This window comes from Xyrauchen texanus, chromosome 30, assembly GCF_025860055.1.
Source record: "Xyrauchen texanus isolate HMW12.3.18 chromosome 30, RBS_HiC_50CHRs, whole genome shotgun sequence".
NCBI classification, from domain to species: domain Eukaryota; kingdom Metazoa; phylum Chordata; class Actinopteri; order Cypriniformes; family Catostomidae; genus Xyrauchen; species Xyrauchen texanus.
Genome location: NC_068305.1, coordinates 17,318,371 through 17,345,249, shown reverse-complemented (window position 1 = coordinate 17,345,249; position 26,879 = coordinate 17,318,371). Strand labels below are relative to the sequence as shown.

The 26,879-nt window shown below is 38.8% G+C and overlaps 1 protein-coding gene across 2 annotated transcripts; it reads right to left on the bottom strand.

Moving 5' to 3' along the window:
- Positions 1–894: 894 nt before the first annotated feature.
- Positions 895–22,594, bottom strand: LOC127624383 (BTB/POZ domain-containing protein KCTD1). Of its 2 annotated transcripts, none has more exons than XM_052099185.1 (5): positions 22,448–22,594; positions 8,285–8,475; positions 6,711–6,855; positions 4,620–4,925; positions 895–2,310 (listed from the first exon to the last, which is right to left on the bottom strand). In XM_052099185.1, the coding sequence occupies exons 1-5, from the start codon at positions 22,454–22,456 to the stop codon at positions 2,146–2,148; spliced, it is 816 nt and encodes a 271-aa protein (XP_051955145.1). In that variant the 5' UTR covers positions 22,457–22,594; the 3' UTR covers positions 895–2,145. The 2 variants fall into 2 exon arrangements, with proteins under 2 accessions (XP_051955145.1, XP_051955144.1); XM_052099184.1 differs by lacking the exon at positions 22,448–22,594 and adding an exon at positions 13,225–14,639 and having other exon boundaries at positions 2,130–2,310.
- Between the last annotated feature and the right edge of the window lie 4,285 nt (positions 22,595–26,879).

The window sequence follows — 26,879 nt, the reverse complement described above, 5'->3', positions numbered from 1 at the left end:
TGGCTGCTCGCGATCGTCACTGCTGACTCGGAGTTGTTGCTTTCAGAAGTTTTGGTGACACCATTAACGCGTGAGACTGAAGTATCGGGTTACTAACCTGATCTGGTTTGAGAAGTGACTTCGCACTCAATGTTTGGGTGCGTGCCATTGCGCTCAGTTACTGCTTTTATGGAGGCTTCATCTGCTTTTTCACGCGACTGATTATTGTTTTTATCGGAGTTCGATGTTTCTGGCATGATTTTATTAGACTGTATACACAAATGGAATAATTTGTTAAGAAAGAATGTCTAGAAAGGTGCTATAAAACTAAATTGATCTTTATGTCCAAAATTGCACTTGGCCAATGAGAGGATGACTCGACGAATCCTCAAAACTCCCCATCTCAAGAGTAAACCTCTGTCAGCCATACTTGACGTCTAATACCTGTGTATTGAGTCCACCTGCCACCCTATGTCCAAAAATTACGTCATAATCAAAGACGGAAAAAAGTAAACTAATTAAACTATCAATGGCAGGCTTCTATTCCTTATATAATATGATTGTACTCTCCAGTTCTTCATTTAAGTAACTTTTTAGTCGTTCAGGATTACTGTATAAGGGTATATATGCCTTTTAATTTTTCAACCTTTTTTTTGCTTTTTTTTTTTTAAAAAAATAATAATTTCAAAGACTTTTTGAGGCTTGGAAATCACAATTTGAAAATTCCCTGATATTTTCCGGTTGTCATCACCATGGGATCGCTGGTAGCAGTAATAATAATAATAATAATAATAATAATAATTATTATTATTAACGTTTTGAATTTTATAGACAAACCTGTGAAACTAATGGTTTCCAAAATGTCAATAACGATTCTTGTTGATTTTTTCTTAAAAACTTTATTAACAATGTCACATTACATTCTTCTCAAACTTTAATCTCATGTATTATGTACCAGTGTTTAGTGTATAGCCGAACACTGTCAACTTATGGCCAAACAAATAATAGCAATAAAAAAATCTTGAACTTGGGGTAATTCTGTTTTTTCCCCAGGTTATTGCACAAGATATTTCCCCTTATTGGCTTGACAAGTTTTTACTATTAGAACTTGTCTGAAAAAGCCCAAACAGAAATTATAACAATCAAGAACAGTTATAGTGCTTGATAACAGGGATAGTTCACCAACAAATTACAATTCTCTCATCATTAACTCACCCCATCATTCCTCAGATGTGTATGGTCACCACATAAAAAAGGAGATTTATAGTAAAAAACACCAATAAAACTGCTTCTGAAGACATAGATTTAACCACTGGAGTTGTATGGATTAATTTCATGTTTCCTTTATGTCCTTTGTGGAGTTTCAAAGTTCTGGCCACCATTCACTTGCATTGTATGGACCTACAGAGCTGAAATATTCTTCTATAAATCTTCATTTGTGTTCAGCACAAGACAAAGTCATACACATCTGGGATGATGTCATGAAGGTGAAAACATTACACGAGAATTTTCATTTTTGGGTGAACTATTCCTTTAATGAACAGTTAAGTGTGTGTACTGAAATCTTTTAAATCATACAGTTTGATCATATGTCTTGATAAAAAGTTTCAGCGAAAAGCCACATCCCCAGAAACGTAATCTATTTTTACTATTTTTACATTTCCGAGATAATCACAGCTGAGGCTTGACCTTTGAGTGCGTGTATATATTTCTCTAATTAGAGGTGTCATTTGCACTTCTATTCCTCTCTGGAGAGATATATTTATGCAAGAAACATGAAGATTAGCAACATAAATGATTAATCAAACAGGTTATTAAATAAGTATGACTCATTATGTTTTTTTTTTTTACAGGATGCCATATATGGAGTCTAACATTTGTCATTTAACTCCTTCCCCTCCTATCATGGTGAAGACAAATCTGGCAAATGTGCAGTCAGACAGTCTTTCAGTTAAAAAACAAACCTTAAAAAAAAAATAAACTGATGGAGTATGGAGACTACTCAGCATAGCCAAAGAGGTTCAGAAAAATCCCATTTGAATTTTAAACAATATTTTTCCTTATTTGAACCCGTTTATTTATGGACAGTACCCTTGGAGAAATGTGTTGCCCTTATATTCAGTTAAAAGTACCATATTCAGTTTATTTTTCTGTCAGAGTGGACGGCTAATCCAGCGGTTCCTGTTTGATTCGAATGACAGAGGTTGTGACCCCACGGTGACTTCGTTTGACCTCTCTCCTCAGAACGTACTCACTGAACTGGGTTGAGTCCACACCGCCTCCACAAGAAGCAGTGATATCAAAACCTCTTTGCTGCAGTCGCTCCAGAACCTGATGGAAACAACAATTCCCACACAAACACCCAAATCATTATTGTTTCTTTTGACAAATGAACCAGAAAATACTTGCAGTGATAGCAGAGAATCATTCAGTTAGAAAGAGATTATCTGTGCAAAAACAAACTTGATCTCATTGAAAATTACATGACTGGCAACATTTCTCCAAATTTACATTACATGGTTCATTACACGTATCTTGGCAGTTATGAGGTCAATGTGAGTGATGCTAAAAGCGAGTTCAATTTTTAATCACCAAAACCTACATTCCTGAACTAAACCTAAATGATAGTGTCATAAAAAGCAAATGTGAAGCAACCATGTCACTTTGTGGTGCTTCTGACACTTTCAGCTCACGTGTCAACTCGCACGCTCTTCCGGACTCATACTCTGGACCTTTGCATTGCAAGTGCATTGCTCTATTAGTTGAGATACCATGTAATTTCATCACACTGAAACAAGTTTGAGAATGTAGTTGGTTATGTAATGCAAATGGTCAAATGTATCAGTATCACTATACAAGTTAGTGCTTATGAACTGATAATCTGTCACTTGTGATTTGTGTGAAAGTTAATAAAAGTAATTGTTGTAGCGTCTCAAGTGTTTTTTTCACCAGGAAACTGCTGCGATGCAATCAACGAACCACGTAAATATAATTTTGCAAAAATGTCAGTTTCTATTAAACCCGGTTGGCATAAGCATACAGACAGTGAAAGTATTAGAGCCTAGTGTTTGTGTCTTTTCTGTAACAGTCTCCTCAAAAACTTCATGTACCACTTCATTGACAACAAACCGTACATATGTTCCTTTATATCTCATATTATACTGGATATCATTTAGTATCATTATTATTAGCATTATTATTCAAACAAATAAAAAATAATAATATTGTAGGTGAAAACAGACTGGTCTAGATGAAGTAGGATATTTCTTGTGTTGCAACTGTCATTCACACATTAATAAAACTTGCACACATTTTTTTCTTTCCTTAAAAGGAACTGAAACACATCTTGAGATTGATCAAAATTAATGAAAGATTATTTTCTGTTTCATATATTTAACAAAGAAAAATGTAAATTTCCAAGTACCCCCTGGGGTACGTGTACCTCTGGTTGGGAATCACTGTTATAGACCACCTGTCCTGAATCCCAAATTAATGAGATAGTTGTAAACCACTTGATTATTCCCTTTGTCTGTATCTTTCTCCATAACTCTCCCATCGTCTTTCTCTCTCTTACTGATATTCGCTCCACAGGACTGGGAGATCACATTCCTTCAGTGTGCCTTGAGGACGTCTCTTCCTCTTTCTTTTCTCTCCTGCACTGCATCAATTCTTTCCTCTCACTTTGTTCACTCATCTAACCTTTTTCCACTATCTTGCTAGTGCTCTGTCTCCATCTCCGTCCTACCCCTCCCTCCCCTCTCATTTACAGGTCAAAGTTACTGTCTGTCTTCTCCATGTATTTCTCTTCATTCCTGCTTTTGTCCTTCACCCGTCTTTTTCTCTCATTTTTCTTGCCTGTGTTCTGCCTCTACTTTTCTCAATCTCCTGGTTCCATTACTGTGACGGCAAGTGCCAGGGGCCAAAAGATTTAATAAGCAAACAGGATTAGACAGCCTCACACACACACACACACACACACACACGCACACGCACAAAAATTCTGCATTAATTTCTGTAATGAATCATGGGCCAGTTCAAAATGTTTGCATAGTTTCTATTGTTAAAGGTCCAATTAAATCCCCTAAATTGGAGTTGTGGCATGTCTATTATCTTTAATGCCATCTATTTGCTAGTAAACAACTAAAAGTTGACAATAACAATAACTGGCTCTTACATAACTACAGCCTATTTTTTATTTTAATTTTAAAAAGGGGATAATTGCTTTAATTCAAAAGATAATAGAAAAAAAATTATAATAATACAAATGTAATAAAATAATAAAATATGTAGAAAGAAAATAAATAATGTACTAAAAAATGTTTTTCTGTACAACTCTAGCAACTAATGGAACTCATCATTGCATTATTGAAGATATTCCTGACTTTTGTAAGAGATATTTCTTGATCTATTTCTCATCTGAAAGTCGCATGTGATAAAAGTGTATGCTAAATGTTTTTAGCTATTACGTCCTATCCAAACTTCCTGTTGCAATAGGAAATATGTCAACACAGGAAAGAAAACTGTGGTCCTCCAAGCAATTTCATTGGTTCTTTAAATCAGTGTATCTGAAGGTAAAAGACTAATGATGATTTGTAAGTGGTTTTGCGAGGAGCGTGAGAAGTGTAAAAGGTGTTATGCACCTGTACAGAGTTGAGGTGGCAGTATCCATTGAGAGGGAAGCGTATAACATGAGTAGAATCGTGGTTCCAGCCAGCGTTGACGGAGTTGCACATGACGTCTCCTATCTCTGGGAATATGTCCTCAATGAGGGCTTTATCACCGCTGAGTGTTATCCTCTCTCCAAGCTCGGGCGCCACACGAACAACAACACACTCACACATGCGTGATGTGTACCTAGAGTCCTGTTCAGAGCGCCAGCGCTCCAGTTCAGCCTGCAGTGGCTGCAACTGGAAATATCGTGCCTCCTCGTACAGCAGAGAGTAGTCCTATAGAGACAGAAAAATGACAGTACTGATGTTAAAGGAATAGATCACCCAAAAGTACAATTGTGTCATTATTTAGTCAATCTCTCATCGTTCTAAACCCATATGCTGCTATTTTTTTCAGTGGAATGGAGGATTGATTTTTAAATAATCTTTACACAGCTCTTGCCACACAACACAGAACACAAGCTTCAAAACAGATTAAAAAAACTGGAAAAAAGTCATAAAATGAGTCCATTTGACCTGTGTGCTACATTACAAGTCTTCAGAAGACAATAAGTTTGTGAGAGAAACTGGCAAGAATCTGTTGAAATGGTGTTTTTTGTGGAGCTTGAAAGCCATGGTCACTATGAACTTCATACAATGTAATTGTATGAAGATACCTCAAAAATGTTTACTTCTATTTCCAAATGAAATTTAACAGCAACTAGGGGTCTCACGACTACTTGGGCTGGGCGATGTACAGCTACAAAATTAGAAAAAAATGTTTTAGCCAACTGATAATATTCAATATATCTCGGCAATTATGTATTAGCTCAGAAATGGCTAAAAAGTGATTTGCTTTTGTATTCAGAGGACCATAATTTCAACTAAACAGCCATTTTAGTCAAGCAAATTAAAACGTTTAATACATTAATTAAAAATCTAGTAAAATAATTATTTAGGCATATTTTCCACATTTTGTATCTAAATTATAAACAATTAAGAATTATATTTAATTATATTGATATATATTTAATTTATATTCAAATTATATTTAATTTCATTTATATTTACCCATATACAATGTACAGCATAATTTACCTAAATATATTTTTTACCAAATAATTTCTTTTCATCACAATTCTGATGTTATTCTGATTAATTGTGCAGCTCTGAAGGATCTTGAAATGTGTCTAATGAAGCACTCTTTAGAAAATGCAGTGGCCAAATAAAAGGCACATTCAAATTATTGCAATATTATTGATATTGAGGGGGCCTGGGTAGCTCAGTGAGTAAAGATGCTGACAAACACCCCTGGCTGAGTGACTCCAGCCAGGTCTCCTAAGCAACCAAATTGGCCTGGTTGCTAGGGAGGGTAGAGTCACATGGGGTAATCTCCTCATGGTCACTATAAAGTGGTTCTTGTTCTCGGTGGGGCGCGTGATGCGTTGAGGTGTGCGTGGATGCTGGGAAAACACCATGAGCCTCCACACGCTATGTCTTCGCAGTTACGCACTCAACAAGAAACATGATAAGATGCACGAACGGCCTCAGAAACGGAGGCAACTGAGATTCGTCCTCCGCCACCTGGATAGAGGCACTAAGCCACAACGAGGATTTAGAGCGCATTGGGAATTGGGCATTCCAAATTGGGGTGGAAAAAAAATTATTCTTGATATTGCTTAATTTTAAATTATCAGCAAAATCATTGCAATTATATTGTGAAAATTTGATATCATCCTAACGACTACTGATTTAAGATCACTAGTCGAGCCGATAAGTCAAATCGAATGATTAAGTTTTAAAGGATTACATATAGCACAAAGTATTTCTGTCATATTTAATGGCCACTGCCCATAAATTGGAGGTTACTGTAGCATTTGTCATCTTCATCAAAGTACATTTGAGCCACATCACTTTTTCAGTGCAGAGCCATTGGCCTCCACACCTGCTGGTGAGTTTCCGGAACGTAGGACGGCAAGGAAATAATCATTTATATTCATCAGGGTGAACTAATCCTTTATTTGAGAAAAAAAAACAAAAAAAAACTCAATATGGCACCAAGGATGTAGCATTGAGAATTACCTTAAAATCATCTGGGATGAGCAGTTTTGAGGTCCTGAGGAAATTTAAAATGTAGCGGAACATGTGACCGTCCCGATCTATAAAGTAATGCTGCTTTAGGCTATCCAATACGATGGGCTCTGTGCCATCAAATAAACGGCCAATCCTGAGAAAAAGTAACAGAGGGATATTAACAGAGATAACCGGTAGCATTCCCATTCATCTCAATGGCAGTTAGTGGGCACACAGATTTTTAACTAATAACCTCTGCTATACATCTACTATAATATAATGAAACATTAGTGACATACTTGTTGCCAGCAAAAACATTTGGTCAGAATGCATTGCTTCTTTTGAATGCATTGCCATCAATGGAGAAACACGCTGTCCCCCAAAGAATGGTGTAGCTACAGCAACTACCAGCTGGGACAAACTGGACCATGCTAACTAACCAAACGTTGACCCCCTGTGTTAACCAAATAACAAATAGCTTTCTTATAAACATTTTCCATTTTCACTTACTAAAATAATGATTGTAAAAAAACACAGAAGGATCGACCAGCATCTGTGTATGTGCTCATGCGAAGTGTATGATTGTCCAACAGTGGACAGTCCATTCTGTCAGCACAGATTCCCTAAATTGTAGCTTGCATCAGCATCAGAGAGGGCATGGCTGGAGGCAGCAGCCATCATTGCTCCAGATGACACAAATGTCATCATCCTGAGTCCAGCATCGTGGATCTCTGATGTGTGCGTTGTCATATTGATGCTGTTCGTGATAAAGTAGTGAAGGGTGAAATGGATCACAACTGTCGCTTGTTAGACATTTCCACGCCTTTCACAGAAACATATATTCGACAAAAATTAAGACACAAGTAGAACTGGCTTGAGGAGATATTCGAGCCTGATCTGAGAACAGATACCATGTGGACAAGTCTGTTTGAGATAGTGTGAGACTCTATGCATTTGTATGGCACTATAAGAGGCATTGAGAGGCTAAAACTGTGCGAGACATATGAGCAGTTGTGAGACAGGATGCTAGTCTGGCTCAAAGCGCTGCAGGCTCCTTTTGGCCTGTGCTCTGATGTTTGACTCAGTCAGCAGCTACATGACAATAATGTTCTTTGGCATTGCAGAAATATACCGGTCAGTGAGCTAATGAGCACAGACAAGCCATACACACACACACACACACACACACACACACACACACACACACACACACACACACACACACACACACACACACACATATGGAATGAGCACACATCATGGAGGTCTTGTGTGTGAACAGACATGTTCAGAATATGACATCTGTTTTCAAAATTTTAAGCAGACTTCCAAATAGATTATATGAAAGTAGTGTAAGAAATTAAATGAACTGTTGCAAGTATAATATGGAGGAAAATAAAAGCAAAAGAATGGAAAATCCACTTTCATTGGATGGAAAAGAGCAGCTTAAATATTTGGCTAGTTGTAAAAACATGAAGGTACATAAATTATTACAGAATTTAGATTTTTGGGTGAACTATCCCTTTAAAAACCGCATGGAACACTGGTGGTAGTTCATATTTGTGTGCCTGTGTGTATTTTACCTGGACTCTGGGTATTTAGTTAGTGTGGCCAGGCTGCTGGTATACATGTGACCCCCTACGTCGATATGGACTGGTGCATTGGCCTTCGTAAGCTGTGCAGGTGTGGGGATGCCAGCTGTGCCCAGCGGGGAGGCAGGCGAATGTGCCAATAGAGGCCGAGTCGACATACCCACACTGTTGCTGCGAATCTCCTGAGAAAAAAAAAAAAAAGAAATAGTTCAGATCTCGGCAATACCAAGATTAATCAGTAATAATTTACTCCCCTCATGTTATCCCAGATGTGTATGACTTACTTTCTTCTGCAGAACAAAAATGAAGATTTTAAGAAGAATATCTCAGCTCTGTGGGTCCATACAATGCAAGTGAATGGTGGCATAAAAGTAATCCAAACAACTCTAGTTGTTAAATCATCTCTTCAGAAGTGATATGATAGATGTGGGTGACAAACAGATCACTATTCAAGACCTAATCTTCACCTTAGACCAGCCCCGACCAGTACGTGGAGATATGCACGAAATAACACAAAAAAAAACTAAATAAGAAGTATATGGAAGTGAAAGAGGAAAATTAGTAAAAAATATTGATCTGATTCTTACCCACACATATCGCTTCTGACAAGGACTTAATCATTGGAGTCATATTGATTACTTTTATGCTGCCTTTATGTGCTTTTTGGTCATTCAAAGTTTTGGTCACATTCACTTGCATTGTATGGACCTACAGAGTTGAGATATTCTTCTAAAATGTTTATTTTGTGTTCTGCAGAGGAAAGAAAGTCATACACATCTGGGATGGCTTGAGGGTGAGTAAATGATGAGAGAGTTTTCATTTTTGGGTGAACTATCCACTTAAAGTCAATGTGAAAAGACATTCACAACCCATTTTACTCCTGTAATGTGGAATATTGTGAAACCGGTTATTCGACAAGAAAACAGGACTATATTTATTCATCAGGAATTTATTGGATAATGAAAAGTGGTCTATATAACAGGTGGATAGAAGGGAGGGGATGAAAAAAAAAGAAGAGGTATTGGTAACATCAGCTGAAAAAGAAAAATGTTTCAAAGGCAAAGTCATCACATTTTAATGTAAGATTACCAAGACAAATATATATATATATATATACACACACACACACACACACACACACACACACACACACACACACACACACACGTCATGCACTGATGAATTGAACACAATTAGACCAAGGAAGTGTATTAACATAGTAATAGTTCATTTTGATTCCATGCTGAAAGACGAAGAATTCCTAAGCAGAATTTCCAAACAGATTCCCAAACACTCTTTCAACTCCTGCCATTGTTCAGACAAAATAAATGAATAAAAACAAAACGTCCCACCCCAAACACATGCCATTATTCAAACCCTATGAACGAGGCAAGATTTGAAAGTGTAGCAGGGCAACAGTGTTTACACACTTCTTGGAAGTCAGCCTACAATTGGCTCACTTATCGCTGGATCTGCACATTAAACTGAGATAGGAGAAAGTGTTTGAGTTTCATTTAGACAATGTGTCATATAAGCGTGGAATAAGAGGACAGAGCTAGAATGAAGTCATGGTTCACAACACACATACATAATCATTTTTACCTTGCAATACACCACTACTGGAAGGAATTAAAGTGACCGATGTTAGCATTACTGGTGACTGTGCTGTGAGCACTAAACAACATTTACTATAGCCTCGCTCTCATTAGCATCAGCAGGGGTTCATTCCATGGGCTTTTTTTGACACAATATCTGCTTGGGCTGGGAAATAAATGTTTGCTAAATCTATGTGGTCACTACTGAGGCACACTGAAACAGCCAGTGGCAAACTTTCCTTTAAAGATGAAAAACAGAAAAGAAATATACAAACTGTAACATAAGTGTACTTCGCGCGAGTGCATATCAATGCCTTTTTGGCCTAGAGCAAAGTAATGCTATCCGAGTCAACTGTCTTGGAAAATGAAACATTCTGAGAGAATGGGTTCACATAGTTAGCTAATACAGTGACCTGAAAAGAAAGCATTAACCCTCCGTAATATGCAGAACATGTACGAGGAAACATGCATCCAGGCACTAATGATAAACATTAAAGCACTAATGATAAACATCTATGCACAACTGGGTGTTTTTTTGTGGGTAGCATTTTTTCTGATGGTGGCTGAATGGGGTGTTATGCCTTTGGGGTGACTAACTCAGGCCAAAGATGCATTTCTCATCCCTCATCTCAAAAAAAAATATTTTATTTTCTGGCTAATCTTCAATTTGTTGTGTAGGAAGTGAAGAAATTAGAGAATGAGCAGTGGAATTTTTGTTTTTATTCAATTAGCAGAGGCTTTCAACTAAAAAAAGTGTAATGTGCATACATACATACAAGTCGTGATATAGCTGAAGTGTAGCTTGTTCTCTGAACTGCATTTAAACAGCATGTTATACAGTAGGGTCATCAACTGGGAACAGAGCAGTAAATTAGTGCTATCCAATAAAGTGACAGTAAAAATAAACAATGAGATACATCAATAAAAGACAGTAGACACTGGCAACTCATACACAATACAGAATAAGGGTGTTACATGCACAGAAAAATATAAAAAATATATTTTCTCTTAATTGGTATTAATCGCTGGGGCTGGAATGAGTGAAGACAATCTTGCAGTGAATGCCTACATCAGTGCCAAGTTGTTTCAGTGCAAGTTATTCTAAGTGTAAAACATTTTGCGGTACTGCACCAATCTTTATCCCCACTGATATACAGCACCTTGAAAAAGAAGAGAGCAAACCAGCACTTCACTCACGTTATATAGCAGGATGAAAGAAGACACAAGTAGCTTGCGAAATTATGAAGGGGTCATAACTGACAAGGTCGTTTCAATCTTTATCCAGGATGCTCAGTACACTAATATACATTTACCCCAGATGTGGGCTGAGTTCAAATGACATTCTACACTTAGTACTTCTGCCATATCAGTCTATGGCAGGAATATTAATAGTATGGTAGTATGCAATACCAAAGTCAGCCACAAACATCTTTGGACACTATGTACTGTGATTTTAGAGCATTACTCCAACAACCCAAAAAAAGGAACAGCAGCAAATATCTGAACACTCATTATTACAGTATAGCTGCAAAATCTACAGACCTACTATACCTGAGGATAATTATTTTTGTGTGTATAAAAGGGAAAGTATTGAATATCTGGATATAGTGCTTTCACTGGAGCACTGTGTTTGGTTTGATTCTGTGGATTAATGTAGTGTAATGCAGTTGAAGTATACACTTGACACATTACAAACAGCTCTTCTCAGGCATTGTGGTTTTTGTTGGAGCCCTGCACAGGTGCACTATTAGCTCATACCTCCGCAGGCATAGAATGCTTTTATTTTTCCACACTCACCTTCATGCTAAGGGTAAAGGCCTCAGAAAGAAATCAGTGCTTGTTTTAGTGTAGCCTACTTACAAAGCATAACAATATTCCCCCAGATTCAATCTTAATCATTCCCAATAGATCACTAATGGCAGCATTTACTGTGTGACCTCTGAGCAAAGATGGAAATGGACTTGTTAGAGTTAGAAAAACAGCACAAACACATTGCAATAAACTTAAATGTCTTCATATAGAAATACCAAACCATACAGAGAAACTCTGAAATAACAAACAAACAAATCAATACACTGAAAAACTTAGAATGCCCTAGCATAGTGCAATGTGGAGGAGCAGTGACAGGACAATACAAGGTTGAGTTGAGTTTCAGGTCAAACAAGGGTACAACCAGGCTAAAGGCACATCTTCATTAAAATTCACCTTTTTTCTGGTCACAGTGCATCAAGAAAAAAATACACATTTATTTCAATTGAATATTGATGGAGCAATATAGTTTGTGTGAATACAAATAACAAGGAAGGTTGTTTTGATAAATATTTTTATAAAAACAAAAGGGGTCAACATTCCCCACTTTTGGGGTAAAAGGCCCCAAGTGGGGTTATTGTGATACTGTGTAAATATAGCAAAAATAATTAAAAGGGCAATATTTGTCAACTTATGCAAATACTTTTGAGACAGCAAGATGACAAACAAATTCAAAATAACCATTCAGTAAAGGCTGCAGACTTTTTCTATTATAATCAATCACTTTTGGGATTGCATAACATCTTGAGTATTCTATAAACAAAGGAAAATCCATTGTGATCGGATCAGTCAAGTTGAGCCCACTTTGAACATTTTGCATAACAAATCTATTCACCCCACTTAAGAATGTGTTTTATGGGGGCTTTTTTGTTGTTGTTGTTATTTTTACCCCAAATGCCATCCTTTCACTTGTTGGGCAGTTATTAAAAAACTTTTGATTTAATTAATGGATTTAATTTCATTTTGAACAAAACTAAAAATGACAAATAAGTATTTTGTCTAAAAATATATGCAAACATTTCAGGGATTCTCATTATTAATTTGCAACATTTCAAAAAGTATTAAATATCAGATCAAATTACTTCCAACTCAAACTTAAGACATTGCACGTAAAGATCTCATTGATCAGGGATATTTGGAGTGCACGGTTACAAACAGGTGTTAAGGAAAGTGCTGGGGTAGTTTTTGCTGCTATTTAGTGTTTTGGAAGTAAAAAAGTGTCTTTTACCTCGGGGAGTTTTGGCCTCGTTACCCAACACCAGAAATAACATTATAATGAGGGATTTGTTGGCAAATGTTCTTTGTAAAATGACACACAGATGAGTCAAATCTGACAACCCACTGCTTTTCCGTTTATTCATTAATTTGCATACATTTTAGTGAGAAAATACGCTTGTCCTCTGACTGATCTGATTGACAGACAGACGACAGGGCCGCTTGCAAAACTGATTTCTGAACTTGCTTCGCGCTCATGTATGACTGTCTCGTGCGTCGTCAAAGATGCTAAAGATATGGAATCGCTATTACCTGTGAGGGAAGCATATGAGGGGTCTCTCCGTTGACTTTGCAATGAGAGTGTCCAGTAGGAGTTTCCGCGCGCGCACACAGTCTTTTTGGGGATGCCCCTGGCCCTGGTCCTGAAACGCTCACCGGATAGATGCGCGTCCGCGGGTGCTTGATCACTTTCTGCGCTTTGAGCTCGGGCTCGTCCTCACAGTCCCGCGCGCAGGTCAGCAGCACGTGCTGGAAGTGATGTGGCTCGTGGGCGCCGTTGACCGTTTCCGGGGAGACGCGGAGAAGCGCTAACTTTGACCCGACGCCCGCAATGCCGTTGAGCGTTGCTATGGAGACGGCGCCGATGCAGTGGTTGGTGTAGGTCTTCGACAGTTTGGCGGCCCGCGAGAGCATCTGCATTCTTGTGCCCAGCAGGTTTTTGCCGATAGCTTTATTCTCGTACCAGGTCGTGTCCGTCTCGCAGCAGTGATCCCGCGGGCGCTGGAAAAAAGCCTTGCAGAGAGGATTGCGCTTCGAGAGGTACTTCACAAAGCTTGTGTAAGGACAAAAGTCCGTGGCGGTCTCGTACATGCGGGGAAGGTTGTCATCGTCCGTGTCGGACTTTTTTTTAGTCCAGGAGGCGGAACGAGATTTGTGGTACGGCCCGAGAGCTTTGAAGTAGACAAACTTTCTTCCGTCCTCGTCCATGGCTAAACCGAAAGAGTCCTCCTCGAGCTCTCGCTGATTTTCCCGTCCCCTCGTGCAGAAGTACATGCAAGTCTCGAACCACACTTTATTGAGCAGCCCGAAAGGCGTGCTGGCGCTGAACGTGGCAGAAGTGTAGAGTTTCCTCAGGTCCGAGCGCGTGATGGCTTGTTTCTGCACCACGGGACCGGCGCCCTGCTCCTCCAGTTTGCGTATGACCGCGGCGAGCGCCAGGTTGGCACTGCGCAGCTCGGGGTCCTTGGTAAGGTCGAGCGTGCGGCAGAAGGGGGGCTCGTTCAAGTACCGGTTGAGCGAGCTCCGGATGCTGATGAGAGAAGACTTGCTGTACAGCTGTCCGCTTTTGGAGCGCGCCTCGGAATAGAAAGAGCGCAGCACTTTGCAGAGCGCGTGCTTATCCATGCTCTCAAAGTCCGTGATTTGCGCCTTCTCCGTCAGGTATTCCCTGAAGATGCGCACCGCGTATCGCGTGGCCAAGCGCGTGTTCTCACTGAGCCTGGAGCGCTCGGACGGGGAGCGATGCATGTCTCCCTCGGCTGCGCAAAACGTGTCCACCGCTACCGACTCGAGTTCGTCCCCGCAGTGCCGGTCCGTATTTCGCATAAGGACCGCTTCTCCCGTTTCCACGGTAGAGCAGCAATCGGGCTCCCCGCACTCTTCCCACTCTAACTCGGCTTCTTCTTCTGATACTTCTCCCTCTTCCCTTGTGATCTGGATCTCTTGTATCTCTCCCTCCTCTTCTCCCTCGCCTGAGCCTCCGTCTCTCTCCCTATCCCATGCAGTCGGGTCCGATTCTCTACAGCAGTGGTCCCCGCTGCCAGGCATTCTCGCCATATTGCAGTCTGACTGTGTATGAGTCCCGAGGCAGTGCGCATGCGCTATATTGGACCGCAGAGCTGAGAGCTTTTTGTGTTTTAGTGACCTTCAGCTATGAGAACAAGCACAGGCTCTTAAAGGTGCAGAGAAAGGGGAGCTAGAATGTCAAAATGAAAGCTATGCCCCCATACTCATTCTTAAACACTTTGAAAAAGAGATAAGAGAAAGAGACAAAAAGTCTGTATTGATAGTCTGTATTGGACCGCAGCCAAGTTAGGCAATAAATCTGCAATTATGCCTTCAAACATGCATAATACACACTCACCCACACCTGCTAATTATTAAAGTAGCAAGCAGCTCAGACAGAGGCTGACTTGATTTGGGAGTTTCCAGTAGCAGCTGTGATCTTGCCCAACCCTGAGGCCATCAAGTCTATATACTTTGGTGTGTATACAGCCTTTTGTGTAAGCGTGAAAGGAAGAGAGAATGTGACATAACTTTCTCTGTTCAGAGAGAGAGAGGGAGAGAGAGAGACAGACATGAAGGTGTGATTAGCTGATTTATTTGTTGTGAATAATCAAGATAATTTCTGCATAGTAGATGCACTCCCTGGGTGTCATGGCCAGTTGGCATGAAATACCACACTAAAAATGGTTTAACTGAAAACACACAAACTCAAAGTAAACAGCTTGTTTGATTGATGTTAGTGGATAATTTAACTTCTGCAGTTCTGATATACTTTTATGTGTGATGAGTTCTGAATGCAGCTCAGCTTGAGGCCACTGCAGACTTTCCTTTCACTCTCATATTCAGTGTTGCAACTAAGCTTATTTCAGTTCTAACTCTTTAAATGCATGGGAATCATCATGTATACATGATTGTACTAGAGCAGAAATAGCTTTTGGCCCTGATAATAAAGAGCCATGAACATCTGTAAAAACAACAACCTATGCCAGTTTTCATTCAATTCATTAGACTCATCCACCAATTTAAGATCATCATACTTTAGATGAGTGACCTTGACAAAGAACACATTCCTAAGTGCTTCTACATTCACGCCTCTCCCCTTTGTTTGTGTGTGTCGCGAGAACCCTGAGGCAACTGTTGTCTCAGTATGAACAGCACAGAGCTGAGGTTTGGCTCTGTAGAATAAGGCAGATGTTTGTTTCTGGCGCTATGCCTCAGAGAGATGCAACACATGAGGAAGCGGATTTTAGAGCTCAGTAGGGCTCAAAGCTAGAGGAGGGCTTCAAAAAAAGCTCTATTCATCCATCAGCAAATCAACAGTGATCATCTGACTCATAAACTTTATACGGTCAGAGACTTTCCATAGTCTTGTGAAAGTTTCCCTAAGAAATTACTTGCGTGTAAAAATGCAAAATTCTATGATATCTAGATTTAGTAACTTGCTAGTAGCTCACCATATTCTTTAACTTAAAGCAGTGTTCTGCTCCTGCATGGGCCCTCAAACACAAAATAGTTTGGAAGTCTCCCTTATCTAACATCCAATTCAACCAACCCAGTCTTCTGGCAAGTCGTAATAAGGGTATATGTCAAAGTTAAGAGATCGTATGTATTAGCTCGTACACATTTTTATGCAATTTTTATGATTTTTCTGACGTTTAACCCCTAACCTAAACCTAACCATGATTTTAATACTGAAGAGAAACATTGACATTGTAGTGTCCTTACGATTTTTCCTAATTATGACCCTAACCCAAAACTAAAACTAGAGCCCTATGAAATCTGTTTTATTTATGTCCAAATTCTTTCCTATTACATTATTGACATACATCAGTCATCTGTATTGCATTAATAAATATGTTATGAGTAACTACATTTGTTCACAGACATTTCCTTTCTTAAAATATGTTGTTGGATAGGAGGCTTGCTTAAAACTGCAGTACGGAACTTTTCTGTGTTAAAATACTTTATTTTATCCCAGCTCAATATGCAGAGACAACTATTAGTAAGCCATTCATAGGTTAATTTTCTAAAAAACTTTAAGCACTGTCTTTCTGTGGCAAAAATTGCTCTGTTTGTTTTGAGTGACCCTCTTAGACCTGCCCCAATAGCATTACTCAACCAATGGGGCGAGTTGGGGATAGGACTATCTCTTTGTCTGAACAACGGCAGACATGGGGCGTATTCAGAAAGCTAAAAGTGTATTTTTGCAATTCTGTTTGGTGGCCCTAGTGGCACAGAAATTACATATTTCATCTTTAAAGTTGATGTCTTTATTGTATCGATTTAAAATCCTGTTTGGTTAATTGGTTGCTCTCTATAAGATAAAAAGAAAAAGAGCCAATTCATGCAATACCTTATGATTTCGCCATCTTGTACCAATTATAACAAGTTGTCATGAGACTATGTTGAATTCAAATCATCAGCTCATTAGTAGAGTGCTCCATGTCCTGTAAGGGGTGTGCAAGATTAGAAAGTGCAACAAAAAAAAATGCAGTGCTGGAGAAGCCTGAGTTATAGTATAAAAAGTACAGACACAGATCACTGGGATAAACCTGCTGTAAAGTTCCTTTGCTCAAGGCCACAATGGGAATATAGAATCTAATGTCAGTAACCCAAGTTTCTGGGTTACCCCTAGCTATAAATGAACCAGCAATCCTTGAGTTAGAAGCTCCAATTCTTTATCAGTAAGCTACTGGGTAATGCTTGACTTGTATCTAATTTCTCTACTCTGCAGAGTACACTTAAATCCCTGTGTAAGGAGCCTCCATTTTGAAATGAGAGACCTCTCTTATTTTGTATCATTCTGTTATTCCTGCCCACAGGCATGTCACCAGAAACAGCTCTGACAGCTCTCAAAGGAAAGAGAAGTGAGGAGAGAAAGACAGAGAGAGCAAAAAATTAAACCCTCCTTTCTGCATTTAAATTCTCGTTAGCAGAGCCCATTTCACACCTAGATACCCAATTAGCAATTAGCAAAGCTTTAAAGTGCAGTCCTGAGCCGGGGCCCTGATCCCGGACAGATTTGTATTCGCTTTGTGCAGATAGCGATAAGAAAGAGGCTGAATACATGTATAGTTTTAAATTTAATTTCATAATCATTTGCATGGCAGGGTAGCCTGAGGGCGAGAGGGAAAATAACATGCCCACTCTTCAAAAGTGAGATCAGGCTCGTTACATGGCTGTGTGGAGGATTGGAGAGGGGCTTTTTTTTATGTGCAGGCAGGTAATATGTTCCCTGACTAATCTGAAGAGATAGAGAAGTTCAGAGGAAGCACTTTTTAAAAACAGTGTGAGCGCAGCATCACAAATTGCCTCTATCTCCGAGGCTTGGGAGAGAATGAAACAGCAAGAGAGAGAGGAACACCAAGGTGCGATATAGCTGAACCTACTGCCAGAGCCCAAGGCAGTCAAAAAAAAAAAAAAAAAAGAGCGAGAGAGAGAGAGAGAGAGTAACTACTGAATGTGTAAGTGTGTGGGTATGAACAGCTCAGAGAGTGATAGAAACCATCTTTAAGTGGGCCAACATAGTGTGTGACCAAGTATGCATCCATGAATGAGAAAGACTGGACGCGACAAAGCACCTGTAGAACATATAGGATCTATTCACTATAATCTGTTTGGTTACTGTTCATTTCACATTTATGTGGTACAGTAGAGAGACAGGAAGACTGAAAGACTTGCATGACCATCTTGTGCTTTCCTAGCCTTAACCTAATCCATATTCATGGGTGCATATGAATAAATATGGATGAAACGGTGAAGACAGTGTAAGGATTAGTAACCTGTGTTTGAGGTGATTCCAAGCTCATATTAACATGTTGAATATTCTAGTCAGAGTGAGTCAGAAAATTCAGCAACTATGCCCTGTTCGTGGGCAGCAATTCAGCATCTGTTCCTCAACTCACTGCAAAATACATTGTCTGTGTATGTGCATTTTAGAAGGTGCTTGTGTTCTGCGCAGGAATGCTCATGTTCTTTGCGAGACCAATTACATTTGTACTTTATGATCCCCTTAAGTTATACAAGATTTCTTCCAGATTTAGCAGATGAGGCAGTGCTGACTATGTCATCCACACACATACCGATTCTGTCTGTGTTTATTCCTCAGGTAAATATCAACATGCATTGCTGTAGCCTTATTCACGTTAGCGCCATATTTGATTTTTAATGGGAATGGCAACGAGGCTGTGAAGAATAGACTAACAGCCTCTTAAATGGGCTGTACTGCAGTTAAAAGTATTTTTGGATCGTTCCTCGGACAAACCATTTATAAAATATCTGTCCAATGACATTCAGTATACAAAGATCTCATCATGAGTTTTGGAAAATCAAATGTGATCTAGTAGTTTTATACAGCTTTATACTGTTCGTGCCATCCCTCCCAGCCAAAGATGGCGCTAGAGTAAATAAGGTCTATAGGCCTACTTTAAACCCTCATGCAAAATTTCACCATACTCCTGACAATATTCACTTTAATGGCATCAAAATAATTATTTCTGAATATAATGTCAAATCCTGTTTATGGAATTAAATACTCTTATTTTATAATTGTGACTTCCTGTAACTCTTGGTGTGGTCCAAGTGTAATTGTGATGACCCTTTGTTCATCCCCTTGTCTGATGAACAAGATAATTTATTTCTTTTTTTTGGTGGATTGTCATTTCAGTAGTTCAATACATGCAATACATGAACAGAGGTGAAGGTAAAAAATTGGCTTGCTGTCCTTAAAGGACACCTATTATGCCCCTTTTCACAAGATGTAATTTAAATATTTGGTGTCCCCAGAATGTGTCTGTGAAGTTTCAGCTCAAAATACCAAACAGATAATTTATTATACCATGTTGAAAATGCCAATTTTTGGGTGGAAATAAAAACGAGCTGTGCCTGTTTCTTTAAATGCAAATGAGCTGGTACTCCCCACCCTGCATCGAGAACAGGGCGGAGTTTTGACATCTCTGCTTCCGATAACTAGACATCATAAGCAATATGACTGACAGCGAAAATAGTGGTGTTCAGCCCTATATATTTGAACCGTAGTCAGACACTGATGAGAGACTCTTTGAGAATGAACCAGGAAGTTTCCGAATGGATATATTTGTTGTAGAGTTTTTTCAGCAGTTTTGCAATGATGGATGAGCAACACACACACACACACACACACACACACACACACACACACACACACACACACACACACAAATACTGTTACAACATTCGCTATGCGCTATAACAAACAACACACACACAAACAAACATGTCCGTTGGCAGTGTCCATCAACAGGCGTGGGCGGGGCCTGTACAAAGTGACATCACTTTGTACAGAATCTGCGAACAGCTTGTTCTGAGACAGTGCTTATGATTAATGGGGATTAAAAAAAAAGGACTGGGTGGATTTTTATCATTATATGGTGGTTATGTACACACACTGCCAACACACATTTATGTTGTAAAAGTGAATTTTGCATAATAGGTCCCCTTTAATAGGGCCAGATAAGCCTTTATAAGCCTTGTCCTACCAAAACAAAGAGGCACCAAAACACTTTCCCGGACTTTCAGTTTCATCATACCACAGTGGTGGAATGACCTTCCCAACTCAATCCGGGAAGCTAACTCTCTATCTTCAAAAAACGGCTAAAAACACATCTTTTCCAAAAGCACTTAACCGGTCACTAAAAAAAAAAAAAATAAATAAATAAAAAATTATTTACATTTCTTGTTGCACTTAAATCTGTTTTGTATACTATTATGATGATAGTGAAACTTTGTAATATGGCACTTTTTGTACCACTGTCTCCCTAAGATGATTCACTGAAGTTCTTCCTCTTTTGTAAGTCGCTTTGGATAAAAGCGTCTGCCAAATGAATAAATGTAAATAAATGTAAGTGAATACCCCCCTGGACTTTACTTCAAGTTGAGTTTAGTAACAGTATAAATAAGGTTATGGAGGGATGCCAGAAGAATTGTTGCAGCAGTGAGTCAAGCAGCAGTTTATACATGCTTACTCTAGCGTTGTGATTCTGTCATTCTGAGAAGCATGTACATGCAGATTGGTTAATTAAAAAAATAGATAGATAGATAGATAGATAGATAGATAGATAGATAGATAGATAGACAGATATATAGACAGACAGACAGACAGATAGATAGACAGACTGAAAACTCTAAGTTGACCCAACTCACCTGATTGAGTAAATGTGTTCCCTCAGAACTTGTGTAATCAAGTTCAATTAAATCAGTGTTCATATAGAATGAACTTAACAGTAATTAAGTTAAGATAACTAGATGCAAGTTGACTGAACTCACTTTATTTGAAAGGACTTAAATTTAGTTCATACAATAATAATGTTTAATAAAGAATCTTATAACATATTATAGGTCAATCATTAAAAAATATCCTCCACAGACATGCACACACCAATACTTCTCTTGCACATTCACATTAAAGATCTATCATAGACGTAACCGTGTCCAAGTTAACAAAAGGAGACACAGATCACCCTAATGGTGACATCACAAAAAAATATTATTTGTAACAAAACAACAATACTACAAAAAAGCTAAAACCTCTATGAATTCTTCATAACAAATATTGAAATGCCCCATATGCTCCCTTTGACCAAGGCAACAATAAAGCAATTCAAGTGAAATTGTGGTTATTCCCCATACATTCAATTTTGTATGAGTTGTTTACACTTAAAATCTTAAATCTGTGGATTTTTTTATAAGACAAATTAGTTCACTGAACTTAAGAGTGTTTTTTTCAAATAATGTTTAATTAAATCATCTTGATTTTTCCATTAATGAAAACATGAGGGTTTACAATGTACAGTATGGCACACATAATTCTAAATGCCACCTCTAGTGCACAATAGTATATCACCCTTGTCCTGTCAACCAAATTAAACTATATCTTGAGAACTCCAATTTCAGATCACACAGCAGCCTAAAAAGCAATAATCCAAATTGCAATCAAAAGAGCATGTACACAGTAGTGCCACAGATGTAAGCCAAAAAGTTAAACTTATGGGAACAGTACAATGGTCATAGAATTCATCTAACGTTAATCCTGGTGTAACAACTAGAACAGTGAACCTTCAGATTTGGTCCTGAGCACGTGCATGTTGCTCGCGCTCTGAGCGTGTAGCAGCTGCAGCGCATTACAGACGATGAAAATGAAGGAAGGTTTTCTGGATATTTTAAGGACTTTAAAATTGCGATTAACATTGAGAACCATCACCGCACACAAACAAAAAAGAAGAAAATAAAATAATCTTCAACATTCAAAAACTGTTACAATATTGTAAAATTCGTCGTTTGGACAACACAAGATATGGTTGGAACACAAAAGCACCCGCGGCACAACAGTCTCAAACGCTGTCCTTTAACAGATTTCCAAAAGCCCTTTCCTTATTCGCTCAGCACGCAGACATTCTAAACGTGTTCAAAGAGCGTGCGACTTATCGCAGCATGTCGCGAAACCGAATCAAGGACGCCATACCGACATCGCGCGAATTATTCGCGGCTGCGCTACAGAACAGTTCTACAAATGACACCGCACAAAGTGCAGTTTTGCATCGCCGTTGAACACACTGGTAAGCGTCATGATGTAAACTGCAAGAAGATAAATATTTGTTTAGTCCCAAACGCACTCATCCCCTGGCACATGCGTACATGCAGCTGCGATCTGAAGACCCGCTGCCTCTCTCTCTGTAGAAAACCCCCCCACAAATCCCAATCTGGCGCTTCTCACCTGGAACATCGGACATCCAGCGACGTGTCACCTCTCCGTGTCTGGGCTCCTGTCCGCGTCCCTCGCTCAAGCACTGAGGAATGGAGCCCAGCTGAAGGTAGCAGAAGCTGAATTCACAGAGAGTCGCTCCAGGGGTTTCACAACACCTCTGGGCCAGACCCGGATAGAGAGAGAGAGCGAGCGAGAGAGAGAGAGAGAATAAACGCCCCTGCAGATCTCTGCTCACAACACTTCAGGACAACTAGTCAATTAAGCGATCACAAGAATAATCTATTTGCAATACACACAAAAAAAATGTGCAATTTTACGTATTCTAGAATGCAAAAATGCTCATGTTTTTTCTGCGTAAAACAGTCGTCTTCCTTCCTACATCTTGCAACGGGGAGGCAGATTTGAATGGTTATGATTAGTTTTGATGGAACGCTGCCGCAGGCGCTTCCTGCAAATGGATGGTACGGGCGCGCTCACAGAGGGGGAGAGGGCCATTACACAGATTGAAACCTGTGTCATTTTTGTTAGTCTTATGTGCATGTGTCTTTTGAAAATTCGAACTGCGAAGCAAACTGAGTGCTTCCAATTTTGGTGTGACTTGTTGAATTTGATCATTGCATTCACAACGTCACACTGCATACACAAATGGCCTATTCTATCAATCTGCTTATGCACAAACATAGCCTATGCCATCCACTACCTTAGTGAGGATAGTTACAATCTGACATTTCAAACACACACACACACACACGTTGGGTTTCCATGTTTTATGGGGACTTTCCATAAACATAATGGTTTTTATACTGTACAAACTATATATTCTAACCCATGACCCTAACCCTACCCCTAAACCTAAACCTCACAGACAACTTTCTGCATTTTTACATTTTCAAAAAGCACAATTTATAAGCTGTTTTCCTCATGGGGACCGACACAATGTCCCCACGAAGTCAAACATTTCAGGTTTTACTATCCTTATGGGGACATTTGGTCCCCACAAATTGATAAATACACACACACACACACACTCTCTCTCTCATTCCAGTGCATTATGGCTGACTCAGTGATCCAGTCTCTGGAGACAGACTTATCTTTAGTTAAACAAATGCATCCACTCCTTCTGCTCTTTCTTTCTTTCTTTCTTTCTTTCTTTCTTTCTTTCTTTCTTTCTTTCTTTCTTTCTTTTCTTTCTTTCTTTCTTTCTTTCTCCAATGCTTGCTGTTTGTCACTCTGACAGCAGAAGGGATGATAGAGGGTATTAATCTCAGTCCATTCTCATTGAGAGTGCTGCCACTCTTCCACATCTCTAGTAATGAGACACATCATTTATCTGCCTGTTATGTGTGTGTCTGGGGTTGTCAGCCACAGCCATGAGCCCCATTTGTGTGTTTGTGTATGTGTTTGTGAGAGAGAGACTTTTGTGTCAGGTATACAAGGCAAAAAGCGAGAAGGTGTGAGGAAGTAGGTGTGTAAACTGTGCAAAAAAGTGTGTTTGCATGTTTTTATGGCATGTGTGGCACCTTCTCAGTTCACTCCAGGCACTGTGAGAATCAAATAATTTCATGCAGCGAGCAGAAGGGGAAATGAACTGAGCCATGAGCCATAATAAAATTATCCAAATGTTATTATGGTGCCGGCTGCCTCTGTCCTACTTTAATACACATTTCAGTTCCTCCGGGTCTCCTGCTGGCACTAGCCCTGCTGAATAAATCAACATTAGCTTATGTCTAAATTATTAAGGAAGTGACTTAGGCTCCTGTTTATTGTATAAATTATTAGGAGGGTGAAAGTGTTAAATGCTTGATTTGTCGTTTAAAATTCAAAATTCCCCAAGAAACTGCTATTTCGGCACGTTTCCGCATGGTGCGCTTGTGGTATGTACTGTATATACGTGTGTGCCTTTGAGAGAAACAGACAGAGAGTGTCTGGCTGTATGTGTGTATTTGCAGGGATATAAATCCCTGGGGTTGATCTGATAAAGTTAGAATGGAGATGGGAGTGTTTTTATCAAAATGTAAAAAATGTAGAGCTCAACACATGTACTTCAGTTGCACATGAACAAGGAGAACTGAGATAGATTTAAAAGGGTCCAAATTGACCAAAGGGAAAACACAGATCACCCTAATGGTGACATCACACGAAACAACTATTTTCAGCAAAATAACATAAGAGCACAACAAAGCTAAAACCTCTATGAATTCTTAATAACAACTATTTATGCTCCAATATCTACCCCTTGACCAAGGAAACATAATCGAATAATTCAAGCACAAGTTATGGTGGCTATTCCACATAGCCTCAATTTTGTACACTTTGGAGTTATTAACACTTAAAAACTCAAATCTAGGGATTAAAAAAAATAAGTTCACGGAATTTAAATATTTGAGTTATGAGCCCACAACTTTACATTTCAAGTGATGTTTAATTAAGACAATTTGATTTTTCCAATAATAACAACATTAGGGTTTACACTGGTGTTGCCATTTTTTATAAAAGCAACAAGCCACTCAAAACAGTGAGTTAAGGGGAGTTTATGTACGCCACATCATGTCACAAGAAATCAAGAAACCATAAGATTTCATCCGAGTTGGCTTGTTCAAAAATATATGACTTTTGCTACCAAAGAGAAAACGAAACGAAACGAACCAATAAACAATGTTATAATGAGCTTTCCTGTAAGTTTAACTCCTTACCCAAACCCTAAACATAAAACATGATTTCAAAAATAACTTTTGAAAAAATAAAGAAAAAATAAATCATCAGTGTTTGGTCTGAGAAGAGGGAAACATATGACAGGATATTGACATACATCATTCATTTGTGTTGTCTGAATAAATATGAACTGAGTTAACAGATTTATTCGTAGACCATCCCTTTAAAAAAAGTTGGATAGGATTGTATTGTATCCATTTGAAATCCTGTTTGTTGATTAGTATCTATGGGAAGAAATGTCCTTTTCACGTGAGCCAAGTCGTACGATATCTTATGACTTTGCCATCTTGTCCAAATTATTAGTACAAACACTTCTTGTGGCTTAATGCTTTATTTCCAGCTCACAAGTCTTTAAATAGGTCACATGAAAACTTATTTTAATACTTATTTAAATAACATGAGGTGACCTATACAACAATCCTTTCAATAAAACAAAAATGCTGTTGATGGAAAGCTCTGATAGGTTTATTTCATACTGATTTCCATTATTTATGCTTTCGGTCACTCATAGAGGCAATTTGCATAAAGGTCAGTAAGCTTTGCAGAGGGAGATCTTGATTGGATCAAAATTGCCTTTCACATGAGACCCCATCAATTTAACACTGAAACCATGTTATATATATATATATATATATATATATATATATATATATATATATATATATATGTGTGTGTGTGTGTGTGTGTGTGTGTGTGTGTGTGTTTGTGTGTGTGTGTGAGAGAGAGGGGATCTACATCTAGAGAGATCAGGCATTTCTGAAGATGTGGACCCAACCTTCTACATAGAGCCATCTCTTTAATTTGTCTCCAGGAATATTCATTGGGCTGCTTAATATTATACAAAACCAGTGTGAGCTTGCATGAATATTCATTGTCAGATTGTTTATTGTGTTTAGCCCCTGGCCCTGCTTCAAACCGACACTGCTTCAAACTTCCCTCATTTGTGTATGTGCATGTGCATGTGCATGTGTGTGTGTGTGTGTGTGTGTGTGCATCTGAGTCTGTCTATGCTTTTGCAATTTTCATCACATGTTTAGGGGTTTAATGTCTATAATGACATTTGTGTCTGTGAAGTCGGATTAATGCACACTCATTCACACACTAAAGTCTTTGATGCTGGTAGCCAGTTGTTTGGGCAGCTCTCTATGTGCATTGTGACGGCCATCTCCTCTGTGGTCACATGGGAAAATAAATATTTCAACAGACTAAATGCTGTGATTTTTTTCTTTCTCCAATTAATTTAAATGGAGCAATTAAGATTTAAAATTAAATAAATAGCTGAGGGAGGAATTGAAGTGAACGAGGCTTCCACTGTTGCATTCACAATCCTTGGGATTAACCACATACTTAATTATAAATAAAAATATAAGCATTGGTACATTTCATTCCCTCCCATTCTTTTTTTTATGCACACACAGACACACACACACACACACACACACACACACACACACACACACACACACACACACACACACACACACACACACACACACACACACTTGTTGTGTTTCCATGTTTTATGGGGACTTTCCATAGACATAATGGTTTTTATACTGTACAAACTTTATATTCTATCCCCTAAACCTAACCCTACCCCTAAACCTAACCCTCACAAAAAACTTTCTGCATTTTTACATTTTCAAAAAACATAATTTAGTATGATTTATAAGCTGTTTTCCTCATGGGGACCGACAAAATGTCCCCACAAGGTCAAAAATGTCGGGTT